At 36.4% G+C, this 22,217-nt stretch overlaps 1 protein-coding gene across 1 annotated transcript; it reads right to left on the bottom strand.

Moving 5' to 3' along the window:
- Window positions 1-225: 225 nt before the first annotated feature.
- Window positions 226-15,546, bottom strand: LOC145586349 (uncharacterized). Its single transcript, XM_081643157.1, has 11 exons — window positions 15,273-15,546; window positions 12,132-15,166; window positions 10,991-11,135; window positions 10,812-10,894; window positions 8,136-8,371; window positions 7,581-7,667; window positions 4,072-4,171; window positions 2,881-3,091; window positions 1,775-2,763; window positions 670-1,015; window positions 226-558 (listed from the first exon to the last, which is right to left on the bottom strand). The coding sequence occupies exons 2-10, from the start codon at window positions 14,997-14,999 to the stop codon at window positions 995-997; spliced, it is 4,740 nt and encodes a 1,579-aa protein (XP_081499283.1). The 5' UTR covers window positions 15,000-15,166; window positions 15,273-15,546; the 3' UTR covers window positions 226-558; window positions 670-994.
- Window positions 15,547-22,217: the final 6,671 nt, after the last annotated feature.

The raw sequence follows: 22,217 nt of genomic DNA on the forward strand, positions 1-22,217 counted from the left end.
AACTACATTTGTACATAATAAAAAAAACAAAGGTAGTTTAAAAATCATCTTTGCACCAAACAATACAATGATTTTCACACTCGAAACTGAATTGTATGTATGGGTGTACATTTTCCAATAATCCTCTCGCTCTATGCTCTGATTGCCTGAAACAAGGACTTGCTGTTATAGGAGGCGCAAAATCAACAGTTACAACATACATTGGTAAGCAAATTGAGTCATTGCTTGAGAAATTGTTACTGTATATAATCAGCAAAAGAGCCTGTTTCATTGTTTCTTCATTCCATTTACAAAAAACAAAAGGGGCCATAGAATGATAACCTAAGATGATACTCTTAAACATAACTATACTGTGGCCCTCTTAGCCTGTGTAAAGGATGTGCCTAGCTACTCAAAAGGATCCCATAAGGAGTTCATGGAATGTACAATAACAAAGGTCTGCCAAATGAATGTTTGAATCAACTGACAATGGCGTCTGCAATGTTTCATATCAAAAGACAGCAACCCTTGCAAGAGAACTTTTGCTGCGTTGAATATTGTAAAAAAATGGTCAGCAATCTGCACGTAAGCAAAGGATTCATCAAGCCTGGATAAAGTCATTGGAGACCCTGAACTCAGTACAATCGGAGTAAATTGAAAACAATGCAACAAAGAAAAGAATGTGCATACCTAAAGGTCTAAGATTATCTGCCTTCCTGTCAAGATACTGAAAACTGGTCACTGTCATAATGCTAATACTATACCAAAATGTACACTGATAAAGGTACGATAATTCCCCATTCATGCTCCTCGTTTAATGATTTGCTTCTCAGATTCGGTCATATAAGGGGGTCGAAAAGGACAAAAGAAGAAAATGAAGATAGAACTGCAAACTACAACATACTAACTGCACAGGCTATGAATAAGGTGTGAATGAGCTATGATGGTCTTTAATCTGCCAACTAAAAGATTTATACAATGGCGTATCTACTTTCACCTTGAGATCTCTCTTCACCTAAGATTTTGTTGGACCAACCTGCAAAAGTTTTCAATGGATCAAATGCAGAAAAAAATATATTCAACCACATAAACGGAGATGTAAGTTATAAATTGAATAACTAAATAGCAAGTGAATAAGCTAAACTCTCAGAGGAAAGGCATTTTTGCATGCACTACATATATGTTTTCATACTCATATGACACATCAAGAGGTACAAGGATATGAAGATGGCTCATATGGTGGATGAATAATTTGTGTGAAGAATGGAGAGGAAGGGAGCTTAAGTCAAAAAAATATTGAGAATTTCTATCTAGTTATTAAAAAAACAAAAACAAAAAAAAAAAAACACCCCTCAGCAAAAAAACAAACAAAATAAGGGCCACAGTTCTTAGTCCTTCCAAAAATAATACAGAGTACGTCACATGCTAAAACGCTAAATTTAGTATGTCAATTTTTGAACTTTCTCAGAACACCCTTAAGGCCTTAATTCCACAGAATTACTACATTGGTTAAGTGAAGATGTAAAAATTCTATAATAATGGACGGTTACATTGTATTGGCTAACTCCGTACAAAAATAAAGTATAAGTGGTTGATTATTTGTCAAAAAAGGGAATTAATAAAAATGAAATCTGATTATACTAGCCAAGTTAGCAAGATGAGCAAGAAACGCATTTTTCCACAAAATCAATAAAAAGCTACTATTTAAGAGGCACATCACAGCCAACTAACTATAATTAAAGATTGGCTAAAGATTTAAAACAAGCTTAATCTTAGTAATGCTGTGCAGTATTACCTTAGCAATGCCACTGCCATGAAATACACCAGCAACACAGCTCTCACCAGCAGCAGAGCTTAGATTACACGAGGACTCATTAGTGACCTGCACGACCCTAGTGCACACTACTAATGAATTTTTAGACTCAGAGTCAGAACACTTGGTAGATTTTGTAAGCGACTCAGCTCCAGCAGTAAGGTCCCCAGTATTGGATCCCAAATCATGAGCTTTACTTGTCTCAACTTCAGAGCATTTTATTTCTGACACCTGACCAACTGCAGGAAAACCTGACGGCCCTGTTTCACCATCTACGTTTTGGCTGCTACAACAGTTAGTCACTTCCAAAAGGTTATCATCTCCTTGTGTTGTCACATGGTCAATTGGTTCTTGCCCATCTAGTCTGGAAAATGGGGCTCCAACACTTGTCGAATTGGAAGGCAAACTGTCATCGTCCTCCAAGACCTTTCCCTCTAAATTCAAGTCATATTTAAGAACCTTTTCCTCAGAACTTCTGACAGAAGTAGAATCCCCATTTTGATCATCGTCACTTTCAACGGTACAGCACTCCTTGACATTAGTAAGACCAGAAGAATTTGAGGTACTTTTTGCTACCTCGTCAAAGTTCATAGTATCAGGACCATGACAGCCATGACTTTTCTCATCAGAAAAAGAATCATTTTCCGCCATCAAATTCAAGTCAGGATGCAGGGTCCTAAGCTCAGAAGAATTCATTACAATATCAGACACCCCAGTTCGGCCATCATCATTTTTATCATCTCCATAATTCATTCTTCTTTTTACATCATCTTCACAGTTCTCAGCATCAGAATCAGGATGAACCAGACATTTTTCATCAGACGACGAGTCAGGGGCATTAGGAGCAACACAATTCAAGTCAAATTTACCATTCAAACAGCCATCATCAATCTCAGGTTTATCAGCATCAGTTTTAACAGCAGGACAGTCTATCTGGTCATTCTGAGATACACCAGAATCCGCATCTTTCTCTGATAAATAAATAAATAAAATCAATTTCATAATAGAGATTAGGGTTTTATTTAGAAAAGCATCTACAAAATTAAGAAATATCCTGCAAACTAGAGATGATTAAAAAATATACAAACCTATAAAGGATGTGCTTTTCTCACCAAACTGTTGATTTACAATCGGTTTTTGCAGCATATCAGTGTGCGCAAATACCAACATATTCATTGATCTCATTTCCCTTCTTATAGATTCTTCTAGAGGGTTGAAACCAAATACTGAAGTCCATGTATTCATAAGTTCAGTAATAGCAGGGATGACCAGGTTCTCAATCTCTAGAGTGCCAAGAGCCTGAACATGATAAAGATATTAAAAATTTGAGATACAAGAGTTGCAATGCAAGGTTGTAAGACGTGCTTAAATGATACTACAATATCCTCTATTGCATATCTTCAAAAAAATATGCTACAAGTATCAACAACCATTAATCAACCAAGAAAATAAAGGGCATGTAAAAAAACACTACTAGTCTGCTCTATGCTTGTTCACCAACAGGGGATTGATCAGCCTTCAGTATGAACAAAGTCCCCACAGCCTCAACAGTCAGTAAGAGAATATTACCAGAAACCTAGATCTTAGCCTAGCCAAGAAACACAGAAAATCCCCCCATTATTGCAATTTCAATACTTCCTCTGTTCAAGTACTATACCATCATTGTGTGTGGGGGGGGGGGGGGGGGGGTGGACAATATTCTTGGTAGTGGGAAAAAGGAAGAGAGGAAAAAAAAATACAAAATTGCTTATGTGATTGTAAACATAAATAAAGAAACAAGTGTCTATAATTGGTATGGTGCAATATTTGTGAAACTTCCTTACAAGGCAAGTGGTGTAATAATAGCAAAACGGAGGAAGTATATGAAGACCATAGGTGAACAAAAGTTATAAATAATCTCCTAGTTGTGCAACATGGATTATACATCAACTCGATCAAGTAAATATGTGAGATTGGCCGAGAGAGTGATTGCAGCATTTCCCTTAAACAAATGGAAATCAAGTGAATTTCTTGATGTTAATTTCACAATGTTTCCAAGCTCCAGTTTCCAAAGCTTTTGTGATTTACCCCACAAATTATAGGAAGCCCGTCAAGAGAAATGAAAATAATATTGAACAATTTGTATGCATTTAAATCAATTTATAGCTCAATAAAATTCAGCAAAACACAGAATCATCACCGAGGTGGTCAACAATCACATCAAAAATAAGAACTCTCGAAAAGACAACTAAGAGATAACCCAATATGGCAACATGAGGCATTGGAGGTGGTCAATGCACCTGTCCAATTGCAGCAAGTAGACGTCTGCACATTCCTTTGCGCCTGTAAACATTGCGTGTGCCAATAAATGGCATTTCTGCAAGCTGCTTCCCACGAATTCTGCTCAACACAAATGGAAAAAAAAATGCAATGGTTGGTATTTGGGTGTGAACAGTATATATATAGGTGAGCTGTGGAAATACTAAGGCTTTGCAGGAAATGTATCTTAGAAAAATAAGATCGTCATCACTACAGCAAGATACAAAATGCACCTTGACATCCAAAATTAAACTTCTGAAGTTTCTTGTTTTACTCGTAATTTTGTAAGAAGCACATGCCAACGAAAGAGAACCTATTCTACCACCTACTCGAAAAATAAACCAAACATCACCCATTTAAATAGGATTCTGGCCAGCTAGATGCCTAGATATGTGCATCTAACCCCCAGCCATAATTAAGGGGCTGTTTCCAACAGATCCTAGACGCAAAACATCAGCCAATCACAAATTGATGCATGAAAGGGGGGCAGATAGCCAGGAAGTTTGCAAGCTTATACAATAGAAATCTCATGATACAACATACAAGATGGATATGGTAACCCAGCAATTTATGATGCACATATCATACACAATCTTACTTTACGGAAAGGAAACAGTCTGATATTGCGTTTGAATACAATGTTCCTCTTAAATAGTTAAATGCATATACATTGTGGGAAGAATTCAGATTTTATTCCATTTCATAAATCAAATCTTCCAATAACAGAAATTTTTGAATGGAAAACACAAACTCCCTTCTCTCCGCCCCCTTTACGTACAACATTCAATCCAAAGACATCATAAAAGAAGCAAATTAGTAAGAAGAGAATAGTAAAAAGGTATTGAGGGTCCAATGCAAAACCATTCAAGGTAAGGAAAGTGCAGGGAGAATCAAAGGATGCACACTTAATACTAACCTCTTTTTTAATTCAGATTTCTGATTTTTATGGTTCCTAGCAAATCATAGTTAAACAAAAAATATTAAACATTTACATTCTTAATATAGAGTATATGCTCCCAGTTGTTCTTGGATACACTCAAATAAACTGAAGCCGAATTTCAATTGCAGCACTTTAGACAACATTTCTAGACATCACCGCACGTTGGTTGAAATTAAATTAGAAGACTTGATTTTAAGAAAGGAAAATTTGACAGGAATATTATGACCTTCCGCCATAAATAAAACGATATTTTGATAATCACCCAATAAAATGACCTTTGCACACCCATCTTCCAAAAATAGGATAAAAAACTGGTAACTTGTTTAATAGGTTAATGAAGGACACGTGTCACATTACAATTGGTTAGAATATTTTAATTTTAATTTTAACATATTTCTTTTAAATTAATGATATTAATTTATTAAAAAAACCACGTTCAGCACCTGCTCTGACCATTTCTCCGGCCACCCAAAGCCACCTCATCCCGCAACCAGCTCCACCTTAGGCCACCATAACTGCCCAGCCACCATAGACCTCACAGAATCACAGCCCCACCTTCTCCCAACACCGCACAACTCCTACCTCCACATTTCCACCACCATGCCGCAACCGAACAGTCGCACAAAACCGCCCAGCAGCACCACAAGCAACCCGCAACCCTTGCGTGCCCACCATCACTGAGCAAATCTCAGTCACCGTTCCACCCTCACCAACAACCATCGCACATAATCAGCAGCAGCGAAAACTCCGGCCACTAATTAACAGAGCAATTAAAGCTTCCAATATCCGACCACCGCAACCCCTTCCCCTTCCAATTCTGGCAGCCCCGCCATCTCCGCCCAGACCCGATACCTCTCCCTCTCCCTCTCCTTCGCAGCCCAAACCTACCACCTCTCTCTCCTTCATAGCCCAAACCCGTCCACCTCTTTCTCCTTCTCGTCCCAGATCTGATACCTTTCCTACCTCTCTCTCTCTTCTACTCACTCTAAACCTAACCACCAGGCCTTTATGGTGAGGTCGTGACGGTGTGGGGATAGGTGGGGGTTCATGGGAATTGGGGGAATTTTATTTTTTTTTTTGTTAATTAAAATCAATTTTTTTTTCTTAAAATCATTTTTATAAAAATAAAATAATAAAATAAACCTATTACAAAGTGACACGTGTTATACTAACCCATTAAACAGGTTACCAAGCGGTTTTGCCCCATTTATGGAAGATCATGTGCAAAGGTCATTTTATTGGGGGATTATCAAAAGGTGTTTTATTTATGGCGGATCGAGCAAAGGTCATAATATTCCAGTCAATTTTTCCTTTACACACAACACAACTAAGACAATGAGTCTTCCAAATCATAGATAAAAGACACAAGTATAGCAAATACTTCACTTAGACACCCACAACCAATAGTAATCACACATCTTTTAATAACAAAGGAGATGTTCAGAACTGTTTGGACACCTTGCTACACATCGTCTAAAACATCCACATCAAAATTTCAGTTTTGCTTAAACCTCTGATGCTTGATCCATAAACCAACTGAGAGATAAACTAGGATTCAAAATCTAGAAGTGAGTACAAAAGACAGCTCATCTTCAATATTTGGAAATTCCAGCAAGAGAGAAAAGATCATATTGATAAATTTTTAAATTAAAACTCAAGGGAAAGAGGCAAAGAGCAGATTAAAAAAAAAATTTATTTAAAAAAAAATGTAAAGTAAGGGCAAGGATAGAGCAACGGTGGTTCCTCTAAATCAATTCAGTTACAAGACTTGCAACTTCCAAGTACATATCATATTGCTCATCCAAAAAAGGGAACTCCATCCATTGTCATGTATCTCATAACTTTTCCCCAATTCAGACAATCTCAATACCAAGTTTTAACCAGTAACGAAAACCACCCTTATAAATATCCAAGGTGATTGTTGGTCGTAATAAAAAGTAGACGAAAACTGTCAAGTAAGAGGGATAAGAAAAGTTTCTAATATATCTTTCAGAAAACTCAAACTAATTTTATTAGGGGCATTGGAAGAAGGTTAAAGGATTAAAGATCATACTTAAAGAATACCAAGCAGGTGTTAAGGAGGGCTGGCTTCAGGAAGACATCAAAACTCACAGTTAAAACTGTTACAAGTTACAAATCTTAAACCAGGAAAAGAAAAAACACACAAAGACACACAATGTTCTTCGATTTATAGAATTGTGCACAATTACTATGTAGCAATTAAATTGGTTGAGAATATATAGATAAAATATCTCCCTCCTATATTAATCTTTCTTGTAGATTTTCATTTAGTTGTCTTTATATCTCGTATAATCCATTTAAGGCTATAACATCTCTATTTCCCCTCCCCAACATCCAAAAGTTACATATCATTCAAAGTTACCTACCTTCTACCAATAAGTATATAACTATCCAAGAACGCAAAGCAACAATACAAAAAACTAATTTCATAGTTTTTATTCTTGTTATCAAACTAACTCGAAACAAGGACTTAGTAGATAGCAACTTGAGAAGAACATGCCCAGTGGATTTATTTCTAAACAGAACTACCTGATGGAAGCTGCAGATATAACTTCATCTCCTTTCTCTAATACAACAGTTAAAAAGCTGCTAAAATTTAATCGGTTAAAATTTGACCTGCATGAAGAGGACCAAAACACATCAGGAAAAGATAAAGAAAATCTGAGCAAGTGGATTGTATAAAAAAGCCAATGAACTATTAGGCATTAGAACACATAAGAGTATAGGACTCAATAATAGAACAATAAGGGAAATACACAGCTATGAGAAGCAAGACTAGAAGAATTGGTTTCAAGATATGTATAACAAGATTAATAACATTGAATATAGCAAATACATAAGAATGTAGGCCTCAAAAATGATTGAAAAAGTGACAACAAAAGACACCCAGAGTTACAGATGATATATAAATGGGGAAACTCCAGAAAGTCACAGATTACCATATTCAAGAAATTACAGAATTTACACGCATATGAGAAGGATGATGAGAATGGAACTCTAGCAGAAAAAGAAAACAAAACTGAAGGAAGAAATAACAGGATACATACATGAATAACTTGCATAAAACAATGAACAAGTTCTTACCCACAGCTATAGATGACATGGCGTATCAAATTGACACCACTTCTTTGGTCAATGATAGGCAAAAAACATTCCTCCATGACAGAGAGAGCCACAGCCAATTTAGAATTGTTTTGAATCTTTTGGGGTTCCAAGATAACAGAGTCTTCTTTGAAGTCAGACCGTTGAAGTAGAGTCCACGAATATCCATCTCCCAAATCACATTTTGCTCCAAGAAGACTCTTTAACCGCTCAGACATCTACATGCAAAAGTAGTAGTTAGAATTATATTGGTTACACAACTAAACAAAACAAAAGTTAAATATAATGAAGGTGTAGAGTATAACAAGGCAGAAATCATGAAGTATATTCCCAAAGCAGTCAGCAGATTAACACGCTGCCAACACATGTAAAAATTAGCCACTTGATAACCAAGTTCTGTAATACTGAAAGACCCTTTTCTAAGTCCTGAAAACCATATATGTAATGAAGGTGAGCTGGTGAGATAACGAAAAAAGGTAATTAATATATGAGAGAGCAAGTAGAGACCAGTTTAAGGAAACCTCGGCTTGAGGTGATTTATAGTTTAATCCCTTTCTAAATATGAAATAAAAGGTTTCCCTCTGTACCCAAGTAAAGTAGCTTATAGTTATCGCACACAAATCAAGGATTTATCAATCTCATCATGTAATTGGAAGAGTAATTGCTTCCCCTCTCTGAACTAAACAAATACTACCTCCGCTTCATATTACTCGTAACAATTTCCTAAAATGGCCGCTTCACATTGCTTGCGACAAATATTTTTCTTTCCTTATTTAGTAAGTTTTTGCCCGCAAAATTACTATTTTACCCTTACTTTTTTATAAACATCCTAATTAAATTATAAATCTGTTCTTATTACATTAATCCCTAAGGTTAATTAATTTCACCTTAACACCAAATTCATTCCCCTCCTCCATCTAAATTCAACATCTTTCTTCATAAGTTTTCTCTCTCTTCCTTCATAATCCACCCCCTTCAATGACAACCACCACCATCACCACCGCCACTGCCACCGACCATCACCACCACCATCTTTATTCTTTAATGGCAACCACCACCTACATCGCCGCCTCTGCTTTCTCTCTCTTCCTTTGCTTTTTGTTTCCTCATTGCCGATGCAACCCAAAATTGAAGGTTTTATAGTCAAATTTAACCATCAAAACTCAAAATCTAAAGTTTTGAAGAGTTTTGATGGTTAAATTTGACCAATTAAACCTTTAATTGATGATAGAGAAGAATTTGTGGGTTCGTGGTTGGTTTGTTCGTGGTTGCTAGGTTCGTGGGTGCGGTGGCATCGTGGGTGCGTCGGTTTGATTGAGGGTTCGGTTTTGGTTTCAATTGTGGGTTTGGTTTTGGGTTTTGATTGAGGGTTCGTGGGTTTGGTTTTGGGGTTTTGATTGTGCTAGGTACAGTGGGTTGCAGCGGGGTATGGTGGCTTTGGGGTTTTGATTGTGCTGGGTATGGTGGTTTCGAGGTTGTGATTGTGCTTGGTACGGTGGGTAGCCGGATCTGGGTTTTGGGTCGAGGTTGTGATTGTGCTTGGTACGGTGGGTAGCCGGATCTGGGTTTTGGGTTTTGATTGTGCTGGGTACAATGGATTGTTACGGTTGGGTGATGCTTAGGTGGTGTTCGTGGGTGGTGTTGGGTGTCGGTGGTGCTGGGTTGGGTTCGTGGGTGGTGCTGGGTTCGGTAGGGTGGTTTCGGTGATGCTGGGTGGTGGTGGTTGGTTTCGATGCTGCTTGGTGGTGTCGGTGGTGGTGGGTTATTTATTTAATTAAGGTTGAATTTGTTTTTCCTTTTTTTTTTTGGGTTGGATTAATAGTTAAGCATAAACCCTTATTTTTCAATAATCATGCTTTCAATCTTTTGCATAAGAGTCCGCAAACATGTCGCTTGTTGCGAGGAACCTGAAGCGGAGGTAGTAGATAAATAGCCAAATTCAAAGTTAATGTAGGCAACATTCTATTACCGAAAACAATAAACCATATAATTATTTCATGCTTTGGGATAAAGATGCTATAAGATAAGCTTAGTGTTACATAATACTCTAAACCCCAATGAACGCATTCTAAAAAGGTGGATTATAACACAAAAGAGGTAATTTTGGCCCAATTTTACAAAAAAAGTAGCAAATTGCATATCGTATCATAATATAATACTTGCATATGAGGTGGGTCTAATAAGCTACTTAGATTTAACAAGGCATCCTTATTTAAAATCCCAACATCTCAAACTTTTAAAACAGGCCCTTCTATACCCACGAAGCAGGCAAGATCGAAGATATGGAAGCACTTCATTTTGGGTGTCAGCAAAACCAAAGGAAATAATATATTCCCTCCGTCCCATAATATTAGTTCCTGTTTTCCTATTTTGGAGAACCAAAATATTGTTCCTATTTATATTTTTGGAAAGTATGTAAAGACCAATATACCCCCACTTTTTTTAATTTTATTCATTGTAATTCTTAATTTACCCTTGAATTTTGCACATACCTTGTACTTTTTTCTACTTTCTCTCTCTAACTTTTGTTTATGATTGTACTTTTCACTTTTATTAATGTATTCTATCCACTTTCTCCTCTTATTTCTTAAATACCGTGAAAAACACAAATAGTAACTATATTATGGGACGGAGGGAGTATAAAAATAATTGTCAAACCTGTTCACAGTTTCTCCCACAAAAGTATGGCCTTCGAGATTTGGCAGAGAGATCGTCCTCCTCCCTGATACATGATTTGTGATCTACAGTGAAAACAGCAGAAACTTGTCAATAACAGTTGTTAGCCAGTTAGTAACAAGAAAATGAAGCTATTTGGAAAACAGAATAGTGGCAGTTACATTTTTCCTCACAAAAAGTGCAAGTGACCAATTGAGAAGAGACTGTATCACTCTCAACTTCCTCTGTTGCAGTTGCAGATTCACCACCTACACCACAAAATTTGCACGAACAAAAAACACAGTGCCATTCACCCAAAGGTAATTCCTGCAGATGTAACAACAGAAGATACTTATAAACTATCAAAAGTAACTATTTTCTAGTCCCCGTACTGACTGAGTTACCTAACATTTACCAACACACTTAAAACATATACCACATTAGTGCTCAAACATCCAACGTCCAAATAAAAAATCAGCAACTGACATATCTGAACACAGCTAGTCCATAATCCAGACATTTGCATACGAACAATAATAAATTTTGTTACTTAGCTTACAATAAAAAATTTGGATGACATAAGATACTTTTGTTCACCGAAAATATAGTTTCAATGAGATACAGTTTCAATAATTCTATGAGACTTTTATAGAAAAATGTCAACATTATCTTGATTACGGACAAAATCAACATACACTGCAGTCTTCACGTAACAAAAGCTGATAGCCTCCTAACAGAATATAGCACATATCTTAATTAGCAATAACTGCCAGTACGCAGATACTCAGCATAAAATTTATTGTGATGCAATCGCCAACTATCAGCCAATTCTACAAAGAAAATGTCTAATTCAAACTAAGGCATAGTTTTTATTGTTAACATCAGTAACAAAAATGCAATTGGCAACTATCAGCCAATTCTACAAAGAAAATGTCTAATTCAAACCAAATGAAATAAAATTGACAACCGAAATTTTTCGACATCTAAAAAGAATGTCTGCTTAACAAGAAACTAGTGCACATTTTATTAAAATGTTCCACTTACCAGGAAAATTATGTTTAATCTTAACATGTCAGCTAAACAAGAAAGCCGTAATAACCCCTAACCATATTTAGATTATTGCCTAAGTTGATTAAATCCCTAATCTATATCCACCCACCGATCCAACCCCACACCCTAATTAAATTAGGAGGGGAGAAGGAACAAGAAATATGGGCAAAACATACTAGTTAAGAACACAAAGTCAGCAGCCACAGGGTTAAAAAGAGAGGGGGGGGGGGGGGGGGGGTGAGGTGGTTGGGGTGCATTCAATAGCACAAGTACCTCAATATCTAAACAGTCCAGGTGAAATGTTGACGGACAGCCATCACAGCACATCAAGTCCCCGCCATCTCCGCAGATTGCACAGGTATCGTCATTTGGGTCATCAACATTAACATTGACACCGTGAAACCCTAAACGACCAGTCTCATCTTGTTTGTTCCAGGAGTCCAGCAGACATTGTAGTAGTGAAGAGCCACTTTCAAGGTAAATATTCTCATAGGGCTGGCAAAGTTTGCTCCCTGCATGGTTCTCAAAATCAGAAACTGATATTATTTCCTTGCAACAGCAACAATGAATGCCATCTCTTGTAATGCTTCCCTCGAGTACTGATTCAGCATCATGGTGGTTCTTATAATGCACTTTTCCATCCAGACTAACAGTGCCCAAATCAATCATCCAAGCAAGAACACTATGCTTTCCAGAATGAGCAATGGCTCCATCAATCTCTGAAGTTGAATCCTGATTAGACCTGCGCACCACCAAGGCACACCGCCTCCTACCTTGTGCCCCAACCCGAACTGAGGGTTTCCTTTTTAGAGCAGAATGTTTTTGCTTAGCTCCTGCCTTACGACTTGCAGAACCTTCTTCATCAGAAGTATCACCATCTTGATTATTCTTTTTTTTCTTGTTCTTGTCTGATCTTGTCTTGGATACAATTCTAAACAATTTGCTGAGTACCTCAGCTGGTAATGGATTAAAGGTGAAATTCTCACCAGCCTTACCCTCTTCAGCTTCTTGCTGAAGTGAATTGTATGCCTTAGTAACTGACCAGTGAGTTTTTCCTTCACGATTGACATAAACTGCATCCTTATACTCTCTGCCATTCCTGGGTCTATATTCAATTGTCCAGCCTGCACTCAGAAGCATTTCAACTATTTGGTTTCTTATTGCATTTTTCTCACCAGAAAGAGACCCAGCTATTTCAGCTCTCTTGCGCTTTGCAGGTGAATTGTTTTCAGGTAATGGAGTTTCTTCACCTTTTGAAGATCTTCCAATTGTATCTTTATCAAGTCCGACAAAATTGACCTTTTTACCTGACCGAACTACCTTCACAAGAGGTACTTCATCACTAGGCTTCTCTGATACTTTAGGAGGATGACTGTCCCGTCTGCTTCTTCTGACAGGAGCTGTTACAAGAGAAACTTTTAAATCCCTGTCACCCTTTACCTTGCCATTGCCATTGTCATGACAAACAATCTTCACTGCATCAGTTTCCGGCTCTTTCTTGGGTCTTCCGCGCTTGCCCTTCTTTTTTGATTTTCTTACTGACCTGTTACTTAAACTCTTGTCTTCAACTTCAGCCAGAGCTTCATCTTCAACTTTAGAAAAGGAGAGTTTCTTCTTCTTTTGAGCTATTTGCTCTTCAGAGTAATCAACGGTTCTCTTTGGCCTTCCACTTATGCGCCTCGGTGTCAAAATTTCAACAGACCTGTTGCTTAAGTGTACACCTTCATTTTCAACCTTTATAGGAGCAGCTTTCTCATTTTCAAGGTAATTTGCAGACTTCCTAGGCCTTCCACGTCCATCCTTCTTTTTTGAACTTGCTGAATTGTTGTTCCTCCCAGCTTCATTTTCAACCTTAGGAACAACTCTCTCATTTCCAAAGGCGTTTGCAGATTTCCTGGGCCGTCCACGTCCATTCTTCTTTTTAAAACTACTTGCAGATTTATTGTCCAAACCTTCCTCAGCAACTTTAGAAACAGCGTTGAGTCCTTCATCAATCTGATTTACCTCCTTTTCAGGGTGATTTCTGGATAATTTTGGCCTACCACGCTTCCTCTTCCTTTCAGAACTTCCAATCAGCTTATTGTTCACATTTTCATCCTCAGTTTCAGAAACAACTCGAGCATTGTTCAGCTCAACTAACTCCTCCCCAGAGTTATCAGTTGATCTCTTGCTTTTTCTAATACCACATGACTTTTCCAAAGCTGATCTACTACTTTCATCTTCCACTACGACTGCTGCTTCTTTAAGGCCATCAATTACGCTCTTCCTTTTCCTTTGCGAGAATCCAATACTCTTGCCTTCAGTTTCCTCTCCCAAACCATTAGCTGGCACAACCCTGGATCTCAAAACTCTAGCAGCAACTTGGACCCTTTCTTGCTTGGCCTCTTTTTTGAATCCTTCACAACCATCAACTTCATCAAACTTGCATTTAATGCCCACACTAACACTTTCCTTCTCAGGAGATTCCATTTGTGCATCAAGATATGATTGCAAATCCTTGGACAATTTAGGATCAGCATCTACATGCTCTTCCATATCCTCAGTCTCGCCATCACAATTACCATTTATACTTCTAGAACCCTCCACACTTGAACGCACCAACCCTTCATCATCCCCTGAACCCTTATTCTTATCAACAGCTAAAGCTGACTCCAAAGTCCGGTCATCAGAATCAACAGAACATTTTAACCCCTCCACTCCTGCTGTCTTCTCCTCTCCACCTACATTCTCCGAAAATTCATCAACTTTCTTTTCATCATTGATTGCCCTAGTTGAACAAACCCCCATACTTAAATCAACATCACCTACTGCCTCCGCCACCACCACCTCTCCCTCAACTCCAACATCACGGCTGCATTTGAACTCCGGAGTCGCGTATACCTCCCCTCCATCCTCAACCTCCATACCCTTACCCTCATCCTCACCAGCACCTTCTTTCTCACACGCTACACCATTCGACTTCCCATCAGCCTTGCTCACTTCAGAGCCTAATATCTCCACTTCCTCGCTCAAAACATCATCAGGGTCATCCTCTAAATTCAAATCAGGAATTTTAACTCTTCTCAAATTACTAACACTGTGTTCTAAACCAACCTTAACATCCTCCTTCTTCGAACTACTTGACCTCAACCCTTCCCTCATCTCATACAATCAACAAAAACCCAGAAAAAATCACAATACCCAAATTCAAAATTAAGCCCTTAAATTCATTACCTCTTCCAGAAATCCCAAAATCAATCAACCTTCATATTTCTACCAACCAGCAAAAGATCACCAAATCTGAACACTTATCAAATACCCAGATAAAACTGAAACACCCAAACAAAATTTGAAGAAATCAAAAAAATACAGAAAACCAAAAAAATACAGGAAATCTAACAGCAAAAAGAGAAATATAGTAAACAAAATCATTACCTCTAGAAGCAGCTTATAAATGCAGATAAAACCCAGAAATATAATGTACCAAAAAGTTCCAAGATACTAGAAAAATTCAATCATTATAAACTTCTCTCTTCGATTACAAAACGAATTACATCAAATTTGGTTTGAAAATTTGGGGTTTTGGAGAGAGAAAAACAAAGAAAAAGAGGGAGCTGAAGGGGTTTTTAATATTTTTGATTTTGGGGAAGTGGGTTTTAAATCAAAATGGATTCTTTTCCTCTTTTTTCTCCATTTTTTTTTTTTTTTTTTTTTTTGGGGGGGGGGGATTCCGGAAATTCAGAAGTATGTCTATACTCTTCTATACTATAGTTGAAGTGTGAAGACTAAAGGATTAGCATACTTAAATGGACTGTCTTTCAAAAGTCATACTACGGTACATAGGATGATAGGACTTAAGAAGAGATTAAGGGGTAATTTGGTCATTTAAAGATAAATTTTGCAATTTTCCCTCCAATCTTGTAATTTGGCCAAAATTGGTTTCTCTCTCCTTTAGTCATTGCGTAAAATTGGAATTTTGAAAATGGTGTCAAAATATTTAATGGTTTTTAGTGGGGTCCTTTTTCAAGAGTATGACTTGAGATTTTAGAGCCCAATTATAAAGCTTTTTTGGGTTGACAATTTATAATGCAATATTTAGGGATTGGTTTTTTTTTTAAAGTAATACTAGCTTAAATCCCGTGCAATGCACGGTTGTTAAACACTTTTGAAAATAATATTATAAAAATTATATAAATAGAATGACTCATATATTAAAAGGTGTATATTATTAATAAAAATCTGCAAGAGAAAATATTTAAATTACATGTAACATTTATAATGGATAGTTTAATATTTTTGGAAAGGAATTATATTTTATATAAAACAAATATCATAATTTAGATACAATTTTTGATTTATTTTTTTATTTTAAGAAGGTATTTTTGGAGGGAAAATTTTTAATGCAATATTGACAAGTGTCTTTTTTTATTCGCTTTTAGTATTATGTAATTGATATAGAGATTATGGTGGGTGATAATTTAATTTATATGTTTTTTATTGGCATTTTAAGTACTTTGTATTTGACAAAAAATAGGGAGTACTTTGTTTAAATAAATTAATTAATGTTTTTCAATCAATTTTTAATCAATCAATAATAATAATAACTTAATACTAAAACAGACACCAAGAGTGACACATGTCATACCCGGGTGTTGTTTTTTCTCTTCAAAATTCCCCTTCTCTTTTTAACTTATTTTTATTTTTGTTAATATTTTATTCTATATACTAATATTATTCTAAATCTTTCATTTTATCTTTATGGAAAATATAATCTTTTTTACTCCGTATTTGGTGTTCATAATTTTTCTATACACATTTACCTAAATAATTATTCCAACTCTTTTTTAATCATCTTTTAAGCGGAGCATTATTAGATTTTGTCAAAAAAGTTATAATAAAATTAATTCATACAATTGATGTTAGAGAAATTATTTTAAAACATCACTTAATTTTTTTTCAAAACGTACCTCTAGCTAATATTTTATTTCAATTTCAATATTGAGTTAAACATAAGAGAAGGACTTGACATTTGCATTTTTTCACCTTTAAGGACCTCCCACTTTTTTTTTCACCTTTAAGAACCTATTGTTAGCATTTAATACAAAAAAAAAAAAAAAAAAAAAAAAAAAAAAAAAAACCTTACCTCTTAAAAAATTAAAAATTAAAAATAACAACCACTATACATACTTCTTCATAACATGTCAATTGCCAATTGATATCGTAGTCATTGCCTCTGTCCACCAAGAAAAAATTAAACACCTTCCCAATTCCACCCAATTTAAGCTTAGTGCATGAAAGATACCTAGAACCCCGAATTTGTTTATCCCTAATTTGCCTATTTCAATATTGCTGTTACATTTTTAGTCAGAAAACACCTATTACCACCCAAAACACCACCTGATTCCTACCAATTCGTGCCCCAAATCTGAATTAAAATTGGCCTCAATTTCGAAATTTAGGCCACCATCGCATATCTACCTCTACTAATGATGAAGAAGAGAGAGTTAAAATCAGCCTCATTTTCGGAACCAAATCAATTGACAAATTCCCAGTTGCATTTATGATATTTAATTGATACAATTGACTGTTTCATCATGGATGTGTTCCAAGTTTTTTTTTTCATATAATTTTGTAATTGGATATAAGTTCCTCTCTAAAATTGGTTTGGTATAATGTCAATCAAACATTTTCAGTTCAAGTATAGGAGATTTAATTATGGATGCAAGTTTTAGAAGATTAGACAGATTAAGGAGGCGTTGGTGCTTCTGGAAGACATGGAAAGCAACATAGAAGAAAAAAAAATGGTTTTCTTTTTGTTCTTTTTTAGTGCAGAAGAGAGAAAATGGTAAATTAATAAATAATATTATTTTGATTTTCTTTGTAAAAGAAAAATAGTTAACCCAAGGACTTAACTTATTTAACCCAAGGATCTAACTTTTTTTTAACTGTAGTTGTTAACTTTGGTCGGAAAAGTGAACATAGGTCCTTAAAGGTGAAAAAAAAGTGAGAGATCCTTAACGGTGAAAAATGTGAAAAGTGAGGTCCTGATTGTATGCTTAACTCAGCTTTTTTGGGTTGACAATTTATAATGCAACCTTTAGGGATTGGTTTTTTTTAAAAGAAATATGTAGAGATTATGGTGGGTGATAATTTAATTTATATGTTTTTTTATTGGCATTTTAAGTACTTTATATTTGACAAAAAATACGGAGTACTTTGTTTAAATAAACTAATTAATGTTTTTCAATCAATCATCAATCAATTCAATAACTTAATACTTAAACAGACACCGGGATTGACACATGACATACCCGGGTGTTGTGTTTTCACTTCAAAATTCCCCTTCTCTTTTTAATTAATTTTTATTTTTGTTAATATTTTATTCTATACTAATATTATTCTAAATCTTTCATTTTTATCTTTATGGAAAATATATTCTTTTTTACTCCATATTTGGTGTTCATAATTTTTCTATACACATTTACCTAAATAATTATTCCAACTCTTTTTTAATCATCTTTTAAGAGGAGCATTATTAGATTTTGTCAAACAAGTTATATAAAATTGATGTTAGAGAAATTATTTTAAAACATCACTTAATTTTTTTTCAAAAACATACCTCTAGCTAATATTTTATTTCAATTTCAATATATATAACTATATATTCAAATTAATTGCAATTTTGTTTCTAAAATTTAACTATTATTTATATATCATCACAAGTTAAGGATTTATAGATCAAGTATAGTATAACTATAAAATAAATGTTGTGTTTGACAATTATATCAATTGTCTATGTCTAGGGAAAGGTAAAATATCAACTAACGTTTTTGTAAATTACGTTATTAAAAAATCAATATCTTAGTAAAAGCAAAAAAAAAAAAATTTCTTTTACCGAGACACTTGATTGAGATGATAAATTTATTACATTTGACATTCATAAATAATCTGCATATTGAAAGACACGCTGTAACACCCCCAAATCTCCCTCTATGTAAATATTATATTTTATACGTATACAAATATCGTAGAGATAGACTTGGGCGTATTACCGCCACGTGAAAACATAACGCTTATTTAATTACTCAAATTGCAGCGGAAAAATAACAAACTTTTATTAATATAAAAATATGAATAACCATAATAACTGTTTTAAAATAATCCAATAAAAACTCATCCACATATAAATAAAATTAACTCCAAATTATGTGATCTCAATCCCATCTCTAGTATGCGCACGAACAACTCCACACCTGAATCAAGACTGCTTACCAAAAATGGTAAATAGGGCGAACCAAAACAAAAAGGAAAACAGATTAGCAAAAACGCTAAGTACGTATAAGTGCAAGACATGTAAATACTTTTATTAGGCAAACATGCTTTTGAAATAACTACTTAAATTTAACTTGTCACAAGTCACTTTACAAAATTAGACTTTCTAAAATTAAACCTTCCAAGGGTAGTAATGTTCATCAATAAAAGCTTTCCAAACCAATAGATTTCCAAACCAATTTTCCTCACCTAAGTGTGCACACCCCCAAGCAAGTTAAACTATACTCGAGGAAAGACCAGATCATACAAAGCTCATGGTCTTACGTAACCAGTCCCGGGTAGAGGGACAATTAAAATATCAAATACTCAGGCTCATAATGAGCTGCAAATTAATTCAATCAAGTGATGTATAAATTAAATAACTTTTATTAAATCAATCAACACTTTTAAAGATCAAACCGTTAAATCGTAAAGTGAACTGCTATTTGACGCCCGCAAATTACTCAAAACGCCCGCAAAATTACAACGAAATTACCACTCTACCCTTGAACCACTCTACCCTAAACCATTCTCTTCAACTCCCTTCAAACCAAAAAAACAAAAAACCACCACCACTTTCACCAACACCCAACCCCCTTACCACCACCACCACAAGCACCCAAAAACACCACCGGAGAACCGCCAAGATGCCGAGGACGAAGAACGTCGGACGGTCGAGGGAGGAAGACGGCGTGCCGGAGGAGCAGGTTCGGTTTTTTTTTAACGCTTGACCGAATCGCCCAAAATAGGCGATTTAACCATGGTCAAATCGCTCAAAATATCCGGTTTGACCACGGTAAACCGCCCAGTGAAAACGGTTTGACCATGGCCAAACCGGATTCCCTGGGCGGTTTGACCGTGGTTGAAACGGATTTCATGGGCGTTTTAACCATGGTCAAACCGCCCAGGAAATCCGGTTTGGCCACGGTCAACCGTTTTCACTGGGCGGTTTGACCATGGTCAAACCGGATATCTTGAGCGGTTTGAGCACTGGAATTGAAATTATTATTATTTTTTAATTTAAATTTATACTAATAATATATTTGTTTATTAATTGTTTAGATTAATTTTAATATTTGTTTAGTAAAAAAAAAATATTTATTTGAAGTTCACGTTTTATGTATAATTTAAAAAAATATTAATAATATATATTTGTTTAATTTAAGTTCACGTTTTATGTATAAGAAATTAAATAATATGTTCGTATATGTTTAGCTTTATTAATTATATGTTTAGGAAAAAAATGATATTGTATATGTTTGTTTTTTTATATGTGTAGCTTTATTAAAATTTATGTTTAGAAATAAAATAATGTATTTGTGTATTTGAACTTTAAAATAATTAGGTGTATGTTTAGATAATCAACTAATATAGTTTTATATTTTACGTTGAGTTTAATTAATATATTTGGTAAATTTTAGTTTATATATTAATAGCATTATATTTAGGAAATTAGATAAAAAAAAAGTAATTGCATTTATATTTCTATATATATTAAATTTATTGAATCGTATACCAATTACATTTATTAATTAAATAACAGCCACGAAACATGAGGAGGTTAAACATCGAGTTCACACATGTCGAAGGATCAGGTCCTCGACATACACGATCTCGAGGTGTTGATGCTTCTGTTAGGAGGGAGAGGGCAGCTTCTCGAGCGGCGGATGATGACATGTACGATTATGATTCTGATCATGACTACATGGAGGATGCCTCGACTTCCGCAGGAGGCGAGCACGAGGAGGCGCCATCAGGGGTTTTCGTCATGCAAGGTAGAGGAGGGAGGTTTGTGGCTTCTAGTAGTGCGAGTACGAGCACTGGCCGTACTCGTAGGTCTCGTGCTGCTCGAGACGCGGATACGACTTGGCTTGTTCAGGAGGCGATGCCGGGGGGTCCAGTTGATGGGAGTCTTATTCCCAGCTACGCGGCTCATATTGCGTCACGTATTTGGGTCGGACAGGATCGTGAGCCGTTGAGGTGCCACAGTAGGATTCAGTGGTGCAAGTCGCTGCAGGAGTGGGAGACAGAGTTGAGTGCTGATTTACGTGAGCGCGTTAGTGTCACTGGACTACGACACTTGCCGTCTATCATGCATTCCCACATTGATTGGCCTCTGATCTCTGCGTTCGTTGAACGGTGGCAGCCGGATACGAACACTTTTCACCTCCCTTTTGGTGAGATGACCATCATGCTACACGACGTCGCTTACATTCTTGGGATCCCCGTTGACGGGGACTTGGTGGACATGGTCAGCGACAGTGCGTCTCTCCAGGCTGATTTTCAGGAGTTGCTGGGGTTGAGTAGGGATGAGCTGTTGGTGAAACCAAGAGCAGTTTGGGAAAACGGTGCTGTTGCGGTGACTACCATTTATGAGCGGTGCAAGTTGTTGGATCGGGTTCCCGACGTTCAGTTCATGGCTTTCTTTGTTACACTCTTCGGTAGCACCTTATTCGTTGACAAGAGTGGTAACCGCCTTCTTCCCTCCTGCATTTTGGAGTTGAAGAAGTCTACTGACGATCTTGACCGTTACTCTTGGGGGTCAGCTGCACTTGCTTTCCTTTATCGTCAGTTGGGTATCGCCTCTCGTGTTGAGTGTAAGGCCATTGGTGGTTGTCTCACGCTTCTCCAGGCATGGATATATGAGTACTTCCCATCCTTTCGGCCATGTCAGGGAGCTTTGGTGGTACAGCCTGGTGAGGCTCGTGCCTCGATGTGGGATACTAGAGCACAGTCCAGGGATGAGCACCGACTCGCATCATTTCGGGCCCGACTTGATCAGATGACTGATGCTGAGGTATGGTTATTGTTTTATTAAATGTGTAATATTGTTTAACGTGTTGTCATGTAACGTAACATTCTTATTGTTATTGCATATGCAGGTTAACTGGCGGCCCTACTCTCTCACCCCTGCGCAGGACGTCTCGAGGACCACTTACATGGGCTGTATACAGTGTCGGGACATCGTCGAGCCGTATAACCCAGACAGGGTCTTACGGCAACTTGGTCACGTGCAGGGGATACCGCTCCCTAGTTTTGTCCCTGACGAGGCGTATAGACCTGCTAATG

This window comes from Chenopodium album, chromosome 16, assembly GCF_948465745.1.
Source record: "Chenopodium album chromosome 16, dcCheAlbu1.1, whole genome shotgun sequence".
In the NCBI taxonomy this organism is placed as follows: Eukaryota; Viridiplantae; Streptophyta; class Magnoliopsida; order Caryophyllales; family Amaranthaceae; genus Chenopodium; species Chenopodium album.